Raw genomic sequence first — 13284 nt, forward strand, 5'->3', positions numbered from 1 at the left:
TCTTCTCTCAAGTTATCAAAACCCATGACCTTTTCTTAGGTTCCTGCTCTTTGACCATCTCCTTTTCTTATAACTTTCTTCTCTCTTGAAATGGAGGATGTGAGGGGTGGCTAGGTGGCACAGTGGATAGAGCACCGGCCCTGGAGTTAGGAGTTACCTGGGTTCAAATCCCGGCTCAGAGGCTTAATAATCACCTAGCTGTGTGGCCTTGGGCAAGCCACTTAACCCCATTTGCCTTGCAAAAACCTAAAAAAAAAATAGAGGATGTGACACTGCATACTGTTTACTACTCTGATTGTACTTCATCCTCTCCTTTGTCTTCAATTCTAGATATAGTTCATGGTTGCAGTTCTTAGTTCTTTTTTTTAATTGCCATTTAGGATAGAAATGTTGATATCATCTTAAATATTTTCTCTTTCTACACATCAGATAATCACTAAATTGGCAGTGTCACTTGAATCTGTATTTTCCTTTACATTTCCACAGTCACCACTCTAAATAATTCAATCCCATATTACCCTTTACCTGGATTGTTATAGGCTCCTAATCTTTCAACTCTTAACCTCTCCTTCAGTCATCTCACATATTGCTGCCATGGTAATCTTTTTTTATTTTTTGCAAGGCAATGGAGTTAAGTGGCTTGCCCAAGGCCACACAGCTAGGCAAGTAAGTGTCTGAGGCGGAATTTGAACTCAGGTACTCCTGACTCCAGGGCCAGTGCTCTATCCACTGCGCCACCTAGCTGCCCCCCCCCCCCCCATGATAATCTTTCTAAAGCACAATTCTGATCATTTAAGTCCGGCACTCAAAACTTTTCACTTATTCTTAACTGCTTGTTAGGTAACGTTTTGCTTGTATTTCTTCTTTCCGAACTTCTGTCTTGTATTTATTTGTGTGTACATATTATGTTCTTAATTAGACCAAAGCTCTCTGACAAGAGGGATCATGCCCCATTTGTTTTTTATTCACTGACTATCCAGAAGTATGCTTTGAACAAAGCTAAATTGACCATCCATTCAAAATCCTACATGATTTTCAAGACCAAACTCAACTTTTGTCTTTTCTGTGAAACCTCTTCAGCTAGAAATGATCTCTTTTTCCTTGAATAGTATCTTATATCTTTTGTTTTTGCCTTCTGGCTCTTATGCTACATTGTATTATAGTTGTTTTCATGCATATTTATGTCCATGTAACTGCTTATTGGTCTGGATATATCAAGGACAAAAATCTTGCCTTTTATTTCTCCAGAACATTTTCTATATGATAAGCACCTATATATTTATTAAATAAATGAATACAAATGGAATTATCTTTGTATATGTGTGGGGCATCTAGGTAGCACAGTGGATCAGAGTGCCAGACCTGGAATCAGGAAGAGTCATCTTTTTTAGTTCAAATTTAGCCTCAGACATTTACTAGCTTTGTGTCCCTGGACAAGTGATTTAACCCTATTTGCCTCAGTTTCCTATCTGTAAAATGAACTGGAGAAGGCAATGACAAACCGGTCCATTATTTTCGCCAAGAGAATCCCAAATGGGGTAATAAAGAGTTGGACATGATTGAAACAACCAAAGAACAACAAGTGTGTGTGTGTGTGTGTGTGTGTGTGTGTGTGTGTGTGTGTGTGTTCAAAAATTAAATGACCTTATCATGGCAGGCTTTTTAAAGCAGGTTCCCTCATGATAAGAAAAAATGAAAAATAACCTTGTATTTTGAATGTACTCTACATCTGACTTATAAAATGTCATAGGCAGCCACTATTCTGCAATCTACATCATTGGAAGAAATGCCTTTATTTAGATTACAAATTCATTTGAGTATAATCTCAATATATTCAGTGTAATTAATTGATTTTTTAAATTATTGAATTGTTTTTAGCTTACATTTGGAAAATTTTTATATTATGCCTCCAATAAAATAGTTTTTTAATTACTATATCAAGTAAAAATAGTATTTCTGAGAAACAAAAATGGACATATGGCTCTTATCCAGTCTTTCTTTGGAAAAACCATACAAAAATTATACCTTGCCTTATGGTGAGAAAAGCATTCCAGAAGTTTCAAAGCTACGGTGAATAGAATATTGATGTTCCCTATGTCAATTAAAACTGGAAGGAAACCCAACTGTCCTCTGGTTCATTAGATATGAGAAGTTGTCACATGAAGAGTAAGTAGGATTAGAATTTAAATAGAAATCCTCTAGCTCTAAATCTGTTGTTCTTTCCACTGTACCACACTGCTACTTCTAGGGAAGATTCTTAGTGTTATATTTTTGTAGGTGCTAGCTAAGTGGTCTAAAATTCCTTAAATAGTAACCTTTCAACTAAGTCATCTCTTTATGAAGTGCACTATCCTGGGATAAGTACTTCCAGTATTCTCATACCTTTGTTGTACATTAAATCTTTTGGAACCTATTTTCTTCATTTCTCCATTATCATGCCATTCTCTTGCTCCTGAAGTATGAAGAAGCAGTATGTATACACTGAAATGCTTTTATTCTAGTAGTGAGGTGAATCTGTTAGAAAAGCAATGTTAGTTTTATGCCATGATACATATACCACCTAGAAAAGAGACAGTTACAACCTACTATACTGTGCCAGAGAGCTCAGCCCAATTGATTTACTCCTAAATGATTTATAAATCCTAGTTACCTTTTAATGAGTCTTGAATGGTTGTGAGGCAGAATTTTAAAAATTTTAATTGTCTAACCCATTTATACTTTAAAGATGTTTGTGTGTGGTTGAATCTAATTCATCTTGCATGTAGACGAGGTATTTCTAATTGATTAAGACTGGTATTGATGTATTTGGATAATTTACTGAATTGGAAAGCGGTCTAATTGGTGTTTAACTTTTTGACAGATTGATTTATAGAATGGTGAGATTTCTTTGGCCTATATTTGCATCCATGCTACTCAGTAACATATGGTGGGGTTTTTTAAGTGTTCTTTGTAAAATGATACAGTTGAGGGGGCGGCTAGGTGGTGTAGTGGATAAAGCACCGGAGTCAGGAGTACCTGGGTTCAAATCCGGTCTCAGACACTTAATAATTACCTAGCTGTGTGGCCTTGGGCAAGCCACTTAACCCCGTTTGCCTTGCAAAAAAAAAAAAACAACCTAAAAAAAATGATACAGTTTGAAGCAGCCTTTCCAATCATTTGCTGCTGTTACCTAAAAAAACGATTCATTTGACTGGGTAAATAAAAAAAAAGTAAGTCTTCTAAAGCAAAATGAGTTATAAATATAAGACATTTCTGCCATTAAGTTGGATATTATCATTTTACTATCATTAAAGTTTCACAAATGTTTAAAATAATAAGGGTATATAGGCAGTCTTAATGCACACATTTTGATGCAGTATTATGACCTGAAGGCCTCAACACCTCTCTGGATTGGAAATGGTTCGAGATTTGTGTGATGGGCAACTAGAAGGGGCAGAAATCGGCTCAACAGAAATAGCATTCACACCAGAGAAGATCAAAGGTGGAATCCACACAGCAGATACCAAGACAGCTGGGTATGTCTATGCATGTATTTGAGATCTGAGAAGTAACCATTTAATTACTCCATTTAAGAAACCAAGCAATGCTGAATTGTTTTCTTATTTAACATTAATATCATTTTTCTTTCCTAAGTAAAGGTACCTTAAGATTTGAAAGTGCATTGTTAGGGGCAGCTAGGTGGCGCAGTGGATAGAGCACCAGCCCTGGAGTCAGGAGGACTTGAGTTCAAATCCAGCCTCAGACATTTAATTACTTAGCTGTGTAACCTTGGGCAAGTCACTTAACCCCACTGCCTTCTAAAAAACAAAAAGTAAATAAATAAAAATGAAAGTGTATTGTAATAGTATACACATGAATAAAACTATTTTGTCGACATATGTGTGTGTGTGTGTGTGTACACACACACACACACACACACACACACACACACACATATATATATATAATGTATATATAATATAGGACAGTGTTTGAAATTAAGTAGTTACTGTGAACACCAGTGCTCTTGGTTATATATCCCCCAATACCAAGTATATAAAGTTCTAGAGCTCACAGGCGTTTTGGCAATCATCCAGGTCAACCTTCCTATCTTATAAATGATAAAACCAAAGAGTAATAAACTGACCAAAATTGCATAACTGGTTTGTGGCAGACTTACAACTGTTTACCATATCCCTTGACTCCTTAGGTTGTGCTACTGGTTATACCATATTTTTTGCCCCATTATTCACTGCGTGTTTCATCCATCCTCACATGCCCCTAGATCTTTGTCTTTTAAGTACTCTTCTCTGCCATCCTCTGATGTATGATTTGTACTCCTCCTGGGTTTGGCATCCTAGTTCTGCTACCTACTACTTATACTACCAGGGTTAAGTTAGGTAACATCTCTAAATGTTAGTTTTCTGGGGATAATAATAGTTGTATAATGTATTTTACAAGCTTGTGAGAAAACAGCTTCTTAGTTGAAAAATTTAAATTGAATGGTTATTATGAATGTTATCTACCATATTTAATATTTTGAAATTAAATGTCTAAACCTCATTTTTCAGTTTCCATGCACTGTATTTGTTATGTAAATTCTGGTTGTTTTGAGGTATTTTAATTCCTGCGTTTTAGGCATAGTTCATTTTGAGCTTCTTTCCTGTGTGATCATGTCCCACCTTATTTAGATACACTGTTTGGCCTTTTCATGGATGCTAATGATTCTCATTTAAGTTTGGTCTTCAACTGACATGGTAAGTGCATAGATCATTGAGAGAGCATCAGGTCTTACCCTCTGGAGGATTTGAATTTTACACATTAGGAGGAAAAACAGCACAGCTCATTGCATAGAGAACTTCATCCTCAAAGTTAGTTGTAACTGAGATCCGGTTCCCTAAGTCATAATTTTAAGTGTCTACTATATGCCAACACCTTGCTAGGCCCTCTTCACATAATGTTATGATCCTCACATCATCTCTTGGAGATAGACACTGTGATTAACCCCATTATACAGTTGAAGAAATTCAGGAAGGCACTAAATAACTTGTCCAAAGATTACATTTCACTTTCCATTGGACCACCTTGGTTCAGAGCAGGTGCCATACTGCATTGAAAAAGTGAGTTACCCGCAACTGAAATCATAGACCTAGTTAAAAAACAAACAAATAGAAAACATCTAAAATCTCATTTAATTAGGGATCTTATTAATAGACTAGAAAATAATGAACAAGAATTCTAATTGAAGAGGTGCGGCAGCAGTATTTTATTTGTGAGACTTCTTTGTGGTAGATGGTCCTCTCGCCTTTCCTCTTAACTCAGTTGAGAGTTGGGTGCTGTTGGAGCTATCTATCCTATCTAACTTACCTAGATTGTGTAAAGGGGCTTGAGGTACCCAATTTCTAGTTGTGAGGCTAATAACTGAAGTGTCTTTAGATCCTTTTGAGTGATAACATCCGTGTATGTGTGTGTGTGTGTATGTGTATACAGACATGCATATATATATTATATATATATTACAGTATGAAATTGAAGCATTAGTATTTATGAAGAATTCAGCCTTTCATATATAGTGAATTCTTTTGCTTCTTTGCAGTAAGCAATGGAATGTTGAAATTAGAGGTATTAAATCTACCCTGTTGTTGGGCATTTAAGAGATTGTCAGAGATCTTGTAAGATTGGATTCTTTTGGGGACTGCTAGGTGGTGCAGTAGATAGAGCACAAGCCCTGGAGTCAGGAGTACAGACACTTAATAATTACCTAGATATGTGGCCTTGGGCAAGCCACTTAACCCCATTTGCCTTGCAAAAACCTTAAAAAAAAATTGAACTCTTTTTAAAATTTTATTCTGATTATTCACATATGCATGAGTTTTGAAGTTTTCATATGGAAATTTAAATTGTAAACACAGGTATTTAATTTATTTCCTTGGTGTTTAAGGTAGTTTTTTGTTGTTGTTGTTGGGGTTATTTTTAGGTTTTTGCAAGGCAGATGGGGTTAAGTGGCTTGCCCAAGGCCACACAGCTAGGTAATTATTAAGTGTCTGAGACACTTGAACCCAGGTACTCCTGACTCCAGGGCGGGTGCTTTATCTGCTGACCACCTAGCCGCCCCTAAGGTCATTTTAACATGAGAACTTTTTGACTTAAGAATTTTACTCAAGTAGATTATTTAATTTTTTTCTTTTTTATTGATGTGAACTTGGCAAACATCAATAAAAGTGAACTTTTTTTTTAACACAAAGAATAATGTAAAAAAAGAGTTCTAAAAATGAAACCATGAAATCTCCACAGCAGTTTTTTTTACTTCAAGTTAAAAAAATGATAAAAAATACTCAATTCAAGTTATGATTTTAATATTACCTTGCTTGTCTTTGTCTTCTTTTGAACTTCATTTTTATTCTTTGATAACTAGACTTTTTCTATTAAGAAAGTTTTTTTTTTGAGAAATATCTTGAATTTTCAGGTGTTTAGAAAATAACTAAAAAGAGGAATGAGAGGGCAGCTCGGTGGCACAGTGGATAGAGCACCAGCCCTGAAGTCAGGAGGACCTAAGTTCAAATCTGGCCTCAACACTTAAAAATTACCAAGTCACTTAACCCTACTGCCTTGCAAAAATCAAAAAAAAAAAAGGACTGAATCTCATTTTACTGATGAGGAAATTTAGACTCAGTTTTGCCACTGACAAAACTGGAATTAGAATCCAGGTTTTGATGGAGTATAAAGAAGGGAGAAATTTGATACTGATGCTTCAAAAAACAGAATAGCAAAATTTGCCTTCCTCAGTTAGTGAAATTTCTAATATGTACTCTTCAGAGCTTGACTATCTTAGTGCTTTAAGGACCAGTTGGTCTGAGTGATAAGGACTCCTTAAATGTATCATTTTCTAATAGGAAATCCAAATATAAAAGTCCGATGTGTTGATGAATAAAATGACATGGCAGTCCATTGAAACTGAAACAAAAATCTGATTCTATTAGCAAAATTATAGAGGAGGAGAACCATTATAGTGTCTGAGCACATGTCTGCTTTTTATTCCTTATTGCTACCTCTACCTTATGTTTTTCTAATTGCAGATTAAAGCTCCAGTCAAGTAATTCAATTCTCAAATCATTCTATGTGAAATATTCAAACATTGAATTTCATGGAAAATGTGTTACACTTTGCAGTCATTAAATCTTTCAAAATGTATCTTAGCATTTTAAGTATTCTTGTATAAAAACATTATAAACATAATATCCTGCATCCAAAATGATTTAAAGAAATGGTATAATTCCAAATTTTAAATACTTCAAATCTGACAATTATATAAACTCAAGTCAATTGCAAAATATGTAGTATAGAACAAATAAGTCAGACTTCTAAAACATGATTTCATAATCATGATGTACATGGTTCTCATTTTAACATTTTAACTCCCTCATGAACCCTTTGAAAGGTTCTTGACTTCACAGATCCTTGATCCTAAAGAACTTTGAGAGCCTAGACTAGAATGATCTCTAAGGCACCAACCACTCTTAAATCTATGAAACTCTATGATTGATTGTAAATAACATTTCTCCAAAGACTTGAGGATTGTTAATTTTGTAATATTTTTTCCAATGCCAAATGGTCTTTCTTAATACTTAGTTATTCCCCTTATCCAAATGTAGAGCTTAAAATATACATATGATGTTTTAGAGGAGGGATTCTCAACTTTTTTATGTAACGAACACTTTTGGTAGTATGATGAAGTGTTATGAATTCCTTCTCAGAATGTAAGATCTATAGGAATACAAAGGAAATTATATTGAAATAAAGATGTAATTTTTTAGAGTATAAAGGGGTCCTCAGACCAGAAAGTTTGAAAATGCTATTCTAGTCCAGTGGTTCAAAAAGTCTGTTCCAGGACACCAGTGTTCTGTGCGAGATATGCTAGGTATGTTGAAGAATTATGACGCTTATTGTAGAGAAAAGTAAATTTATAAATGTTTGATGTCAAGTTTATTTCCCCAGCATAGTTACTGTGTAAGCATGGCATTTACACACATAAAAGTACAAGACACCAAACTATAACTAGGCTCTTATTTGTATAAACTAATCAAACATAATGCACCTTGAATTTCCAACAAAAATGCTTCCCTGAAGAGGTCTCCAACTCTCATAGCATGTAACCCATTTAAACGTTCAGTGGATGTGAGTTTTCAGTGCAAAGAATATGTTGCTGTGAGTAAATGATATTTAAGAATCACCGAGGTTCATTTTACAACTTAGGAAATGATTAAATTTTTTGCATCCATTTTCTGCTGTACTAGTGGTAAATGGGATGATTTGATTCCCTTGAAATGTAACCCTACCATTCAGCAGCAGGCAGGGGCTGTTTCAGGGGACAAGGATTTCATTTTGAAAGCCAATTGTGCCAATTCCTCATGCAGCATCTCTTTGCTGATCCTCCAGGAGTGTGTGCCTGTTGCTGCAGGTCTCCATGCCCTGCGTTCTCTTTGCTGCTTCTCCATCTGAGCTCCGTTTGAAAGGCGGCACTAATGCTGAGATGGCCCCCCAGATAGACTACACAGTGATGGTGAGTGCCTGCCTCTGCACCTCAGAACTATCCTGGGGCTGCAGGCTTCTGAACTCTACTCTGCTCCTGAAATGGGTTTTTAATTTCAGGGTAGGCTTGGTGAGCCAAGCTTCTGGGTTGTACTGGGGATGTTGTTTAATACTGAGACTCTAGTAGGACTTACATAATTTTTAAAGTTGAAGATTTAATTTCAAATGTAATAATTTTGAGGTAGGGAAAAAAAGAAGTAGAATAGTCATCTTTGTGACTCCAAGGAATCCCTTTGTTCTGGCCTTGGATTGGTATTTTCCAAATGGCATACTTGGGCTCTTGGAAGCCTCCTCTGCTCTTCAGCTTCATCCCCTCCTTAGGGGCATGATCCTGTAAAGCTGTACAGAGATAAGACTTTTCTAAAAATATTACTTTGCTTAAATTTACCACAAACTATGCTATCCTGGGCAAGTCTATTTTCTTATCTCAAGCTCTAATTTGTGATTCTGTGATCGTAAGAAAATGTTAAACCTTTTAATTTTTATCTATATATTTTTCATTTTACTTAAATACTGAATGCATATGATATATCTCTAAGCACTGTTTAGTACTTTATAAAGGGATGGGCTTGTGGGCACTTAATAAATGTTTGGTGATTAAAATAACAAAACATACTAATTTTGCAGGTCTTCAAACCAATTGCTGAAAAGTTTGGTTTCAAGTTTGACTGTGATATTAAAATGAGGTAGGTTGCATATTCAGTATTTTCCTTTCTAATTTTGATCTCTTATTTACATTGGTCTTACTAGTCATTACTAGTAAATGAGATGCTTATTTGCTAAGCAGTTTACCCGATAAGGCATATTCTGGAATTATGAACATACATTTTGTGACTAACCACCACCTGGCAGAGTGTGAAGCTTCAGGCCTGGATCATGGAGACGAGTTCAAATCCAGGCTTAAAATTTAAAAGCTGTGTGATTTGGGCAAGTCATTCAACTTTTTTTGTCTCAGTTTTCCCAACTGTAAAATGGGAATAAAAATAGTACTACTTACTTTACAAGGTTGTTGTGAGGTTTCAGTTAAATTGAATTAAATATTTGTAAAGTGCTTGGTACAGTGCCCGGTGTATAGTAGATGCTTAATAAATGCTTATTCCCATCCCTAAATAAGTAGAGATCATTAATACTCTGAAAGGTCAGCCACAGAGGCATGTTGAATACAAAGTTGTGCAGTTGGTCACAGTTGTAGACAGTATCCATTTGAGTATCATAGGGTCTAAATACTTAATCAGGAAACTTACACAATGTGTCTGTTGGCCACATAAGATAGTATCTTTGTCTTATCATTTAGCAACATTTAGATCCTATTATGTGCAAAACAGACTACCAACAAGCATTTATTAGGTGATTACTTCATACCAAATACTTGGGCTTTAAAAAAAAAAAAGAGTGAGACAGCCCCAGACCTCAAGGACCTACTAGGGAAATAAAAGATATTCTCAGATAATTTGATACTGGACACATATAAACTAAATGCACAGTGATGGGGTATATACTGTTCACAACAGTCCACTGTAATGTAGTTCCAGTCTTTATAAATAGGGAATTTGGAAGTAAATCATTTTTTCTTTGTGTTCTTGCTAAAAGCATTGAAAAAACGGGGACCAAATGAGAGACCATTTTAGTAAGATCCCCCCCCCTTTGTCATGATATAATTGGTAGTAATTTCTCAGATTGATCAAAAAGACGAGATTTTCTTCCATTATCTCTAAGCTTGGTGGTAATGATAGTGAATTTTTGTCTCTGCTTAAAATTAATTTTAGTTTCATTGTTAAAGGCAGCTTGATGTAATGGACAAAATGATGGGCTTGGAGTAGGAACACCTGGATTCAAATCCAACTTTGAACACTTCCTTGACCTTAGGCAACTCACTTAATGCTTCAACCAACTCCATAGGATCTACTTACTCAGTCAGAGTGGTTGCCTTGTGCTTTAGTGGAGGTAATTCCCACACCAGGTATCCCATTTCCCCCCCTTCCCTTCCCTTCCCCATCCCAAACACACTCTTTGGAAATCATGGGCTCTTTGCATTTTTTTAAATTGCATGACATATAGCAGATCTGCCACAAGGATGTAATACTTCAATATTTTGTCATCATTGCTGTAGTAGCAGTTTTAGAACTGTTCATTGACTATTCAGATACCTCTGGCCTTTTATTCAGCTATTACTGACTTGCTTTTTGTCCTAGAAGATGGTTATGTGAGATCACATGTGTATTTTTCATAGGGGCTACTACCCTAAAGGGGGTGGTGAAGTCATTGTCCGAATGTCCCCAGTTAAACAGCTGAATCCAATAAATTTAACTGATCGTGGCACGGTAACCAAGATATATGGAAGAGCATTTGTTGCTGGTGTTTTGCCATTTAAAGTAAGTATCCCAGATGTTACAAGCATGTGAATTTGTTGGTGGATCACATTATCTATTCTTTGAAATTATTGGGGAATAGCTGTTTATTTTTGATAAATCTTTTCATGATATAATAGCTAATTTTCCTCAAAAATTAGCTTTTACACTTGAGCATAGATTCTGAATAATGCATATAAAATTTGTTAATTATCCTTGATGGCTTGAAAAGAATTGACAAACTAACCAGTGATTTATTTCAATTTTACCATAACTGTTGCCTTTCTGTCTTATCAAATTAGATAGCAAAAGATATGGCAGCAGCAGCAGTGAGATGCATCAGAAAGGAAATCAGGGATCTGTACGTTAACATCCAGCCTGTTCAGGAACCTAAAGAACAAGCCTTTGGCAATGGAAATGGAATAATGTGAGACAAGACACTAATCTCTTCCTGTGTCATTAGTTTAGAGTTATGAAGTAATTTTCCTATTTAAAAAAGAGAGTAGTGTTTTGAAAAGACTTGTTAAAGAATATTCTAGCTTAATACAAAGCATGTATGTAAGACTTGACAAGAAAAGCTCATTCCAAGAATTTTGTAGTTTCTAAAACTTAAAATTCTTGTGAGAACTTTTTGCCATTGTTGTTATGGGAGGTCTCTTAATTTGTTTAGAGGATTTCATTTTTATCCTTAAGCAAACTTTTCCAAATGTAACTTGGTTGGAAAGTCATTTGGTAAATATCTAAGATGGCAAAGATTTTTCAGACCAGAGAATGACTAATAAATGGAGATTCAAGGTTTAGAAAGTTTCTTATAACTGATATTTCTGAAGAGTAAAAGTACCCTTCAGGTGAGCATTTGCATTCAGTGCCTATACTGTAGTCTTCTTAGATTATTCTAGTTATAACTTTTTACAGTAAATATTCTATTTTTATATTATCCATAAACTGAAAAAACCCTACAAATTAATATAAGACTTTTTTATTTGAGATAATTTTACTCTGCTTTATAATACCATTTTACCTGTAAAATATCTCATTCTCATACACATAGTAACTTTATTTTTATTCTCATTAGAAGTTAGTTGTCCTGCAAGAAAAGATGCTCCTTATGTAGATATTGTTTAAAAGTCTGACCATAGTTCCCCTGCTTAAAAAAATTAAAAAATTCCCAGGGTTATTTATACTGATGGTCAGAGCTACTTTTCACATGTTGCAATATAGAATACCTGTACATATTTACTTGGGGTATCTCATCATTTTCTGGAAAAGATTCAAAGTTAAGTTTGATTTAATGGTTAAAGTTTGATTCTATTTAGTGATCACAGCATACTGTGTTTTATTTGCCAGTAATTTTAAAGGACATTTATAATATAATGAAATTGACAATTTTTAATTTCTGTGCAGCATTGTTGCTGAGACATCAACAGGCTGCTTGTTTTCTGGATCATCACTTGGTAAAAGAGGTACAGATAAAAAAAGCCAGTTTTAAATGTTGCAATCAAACAAAAATAGTTGCCAAGAAGAAGTCTGGAATCGAGTGGAGTAGAGATGGATGTGATGACTTAATCTTTTGTGGAATTATATGACTGTTATAAATCAATTCTACTTTAAAGGAGTTTACTTTTTTGAAAGGAAGATTATTTTCTTGGCATAAGAATTAAAATGGTTTAGAAAATTGGGAGGGTGTGGTATGTGTATGTACATATAAATATATATATATATATGAATGATGAACATAAAGTTTTTTGGTTTGGACTTGGTTAAATTTTTTTTTTAAGCTTTAGGGTCTTAGAATCATGGATTTAGCCTGGGAGACACCTTTATGGTTTTCTAAAGGGTTACTTAAGGTCATACAGGTGAAAATTGGCAGGGCCACAATTTGAATCAGTATTCTGACCATCATTTCACTCTTTTTTGATGTCCTTGTAACTTTGTAATCCTGAAAGTGTCATTTCATCGTAAACCTGGTTAAGATGAGGGACTGGTTTGAAGTAGCTCTAATATGTTGTCCTGGCACCCAGACCCATTTTACTCAGTAGGTAGAAAATACAATGTGTGTGATATTTCTAATTGACCTAGCTTAAAAATCTTATTTAGGCAACAATTATTTGTTGAGCAGCCACTGTATGTGTAATTCTGTGCCATTTATTAACATTTTCTACCCTCAAGGACCTTGTAATCCAATTGGAAAGGCAAATAGAACACACAAACAGAATTGACTAACAATGAATAGCAATGAATAAGTTCCAGATTAATGGTGTAGTTAGTGTAGTGCCATAATAATTCAGAGAGAGAGAGAGAGACAGAGAGAGAGCAAGCGCAAGCTCATTTTGGACTTTACAGTAGTTAGGATAGGCTTTATTTAAAA

The 13284-nt window shown here is 35.0% G+C and overlaps 1 protein-coding gene and 1 long non-coding RNA gene across 5 annotated transcripts in view; one reads left to right on the forward strand and one right to left on the reverse strand.

The window, feature by feature from the left end:
• Positions 1 to 13284, forward strand: part of RTCA (RNA 3'-terminal phosphate cyclase) — a 31223-nt gene that overhangs the window by 4286 nt on the left and 13653 nt on the right. For 2 of the 3 annotated variants that reach the window (XM_074188276.1, XM_074188277.1), the window contains 6 exons: positions 3372 to 3515; positions 8416 to 8539; positions 9196 to 9254; positions 10799 to 10940; positions 11219 to 11343; positions 12321 to 12379. In XM_074188276.1, coding sequence (XP_074044377.1) covers positions 3372 to 3515; positions 8416 to 8539; positions 9196 to 9254; positions 10799 to 10940; positions 11219 to 11343; positions 12321 to 12379 — 653 coding nt within the window. Of the gene's footprint in view, positions 1 to 3356; positions 3516 to 8415; positions 8540 to 9195; positions 9255 to 10798; positions 10941 to 11218; positions 11344 to 12320; positions 12380 to 13284 lie in introns of all 3 variants that reach the window. The other variant, XM_074188278.1, reaches the window with a different exon arrangement.
• The window catches only part of LOC141488302 (uncharacterized), a 57816-nt gene continuing 53276 nt past the window's right edge, over positions 8745 to 13284 (reverse strand). For both annotated transcript variants that reach the window (XR_012468639.1, XR_012468637.1), the window contains one exon: positions 8745 to 8907. This is a non-coding gene — a long non-coding RNA (uncharacterized LOC141488302). The remainder of the gene's footprint in view (positions 8908 to 13284) is intronic.

The sequence above is a fragment of the Macrotis lagotis genome, chromosome 5 (assembly GCF_037893015.1).
Source record: "Macrotis lagotis isolate mMagLag1 chromosome 5, bilby.v1.9.chrom.fasta, whole genome shotgun sequence".
Lineage (NCBI taxonomy): Eukaryota > Metazoa > Chordata > Mammalia > Peramelemorphia > Peramelidae > Macrotis > Macrotis lagotis.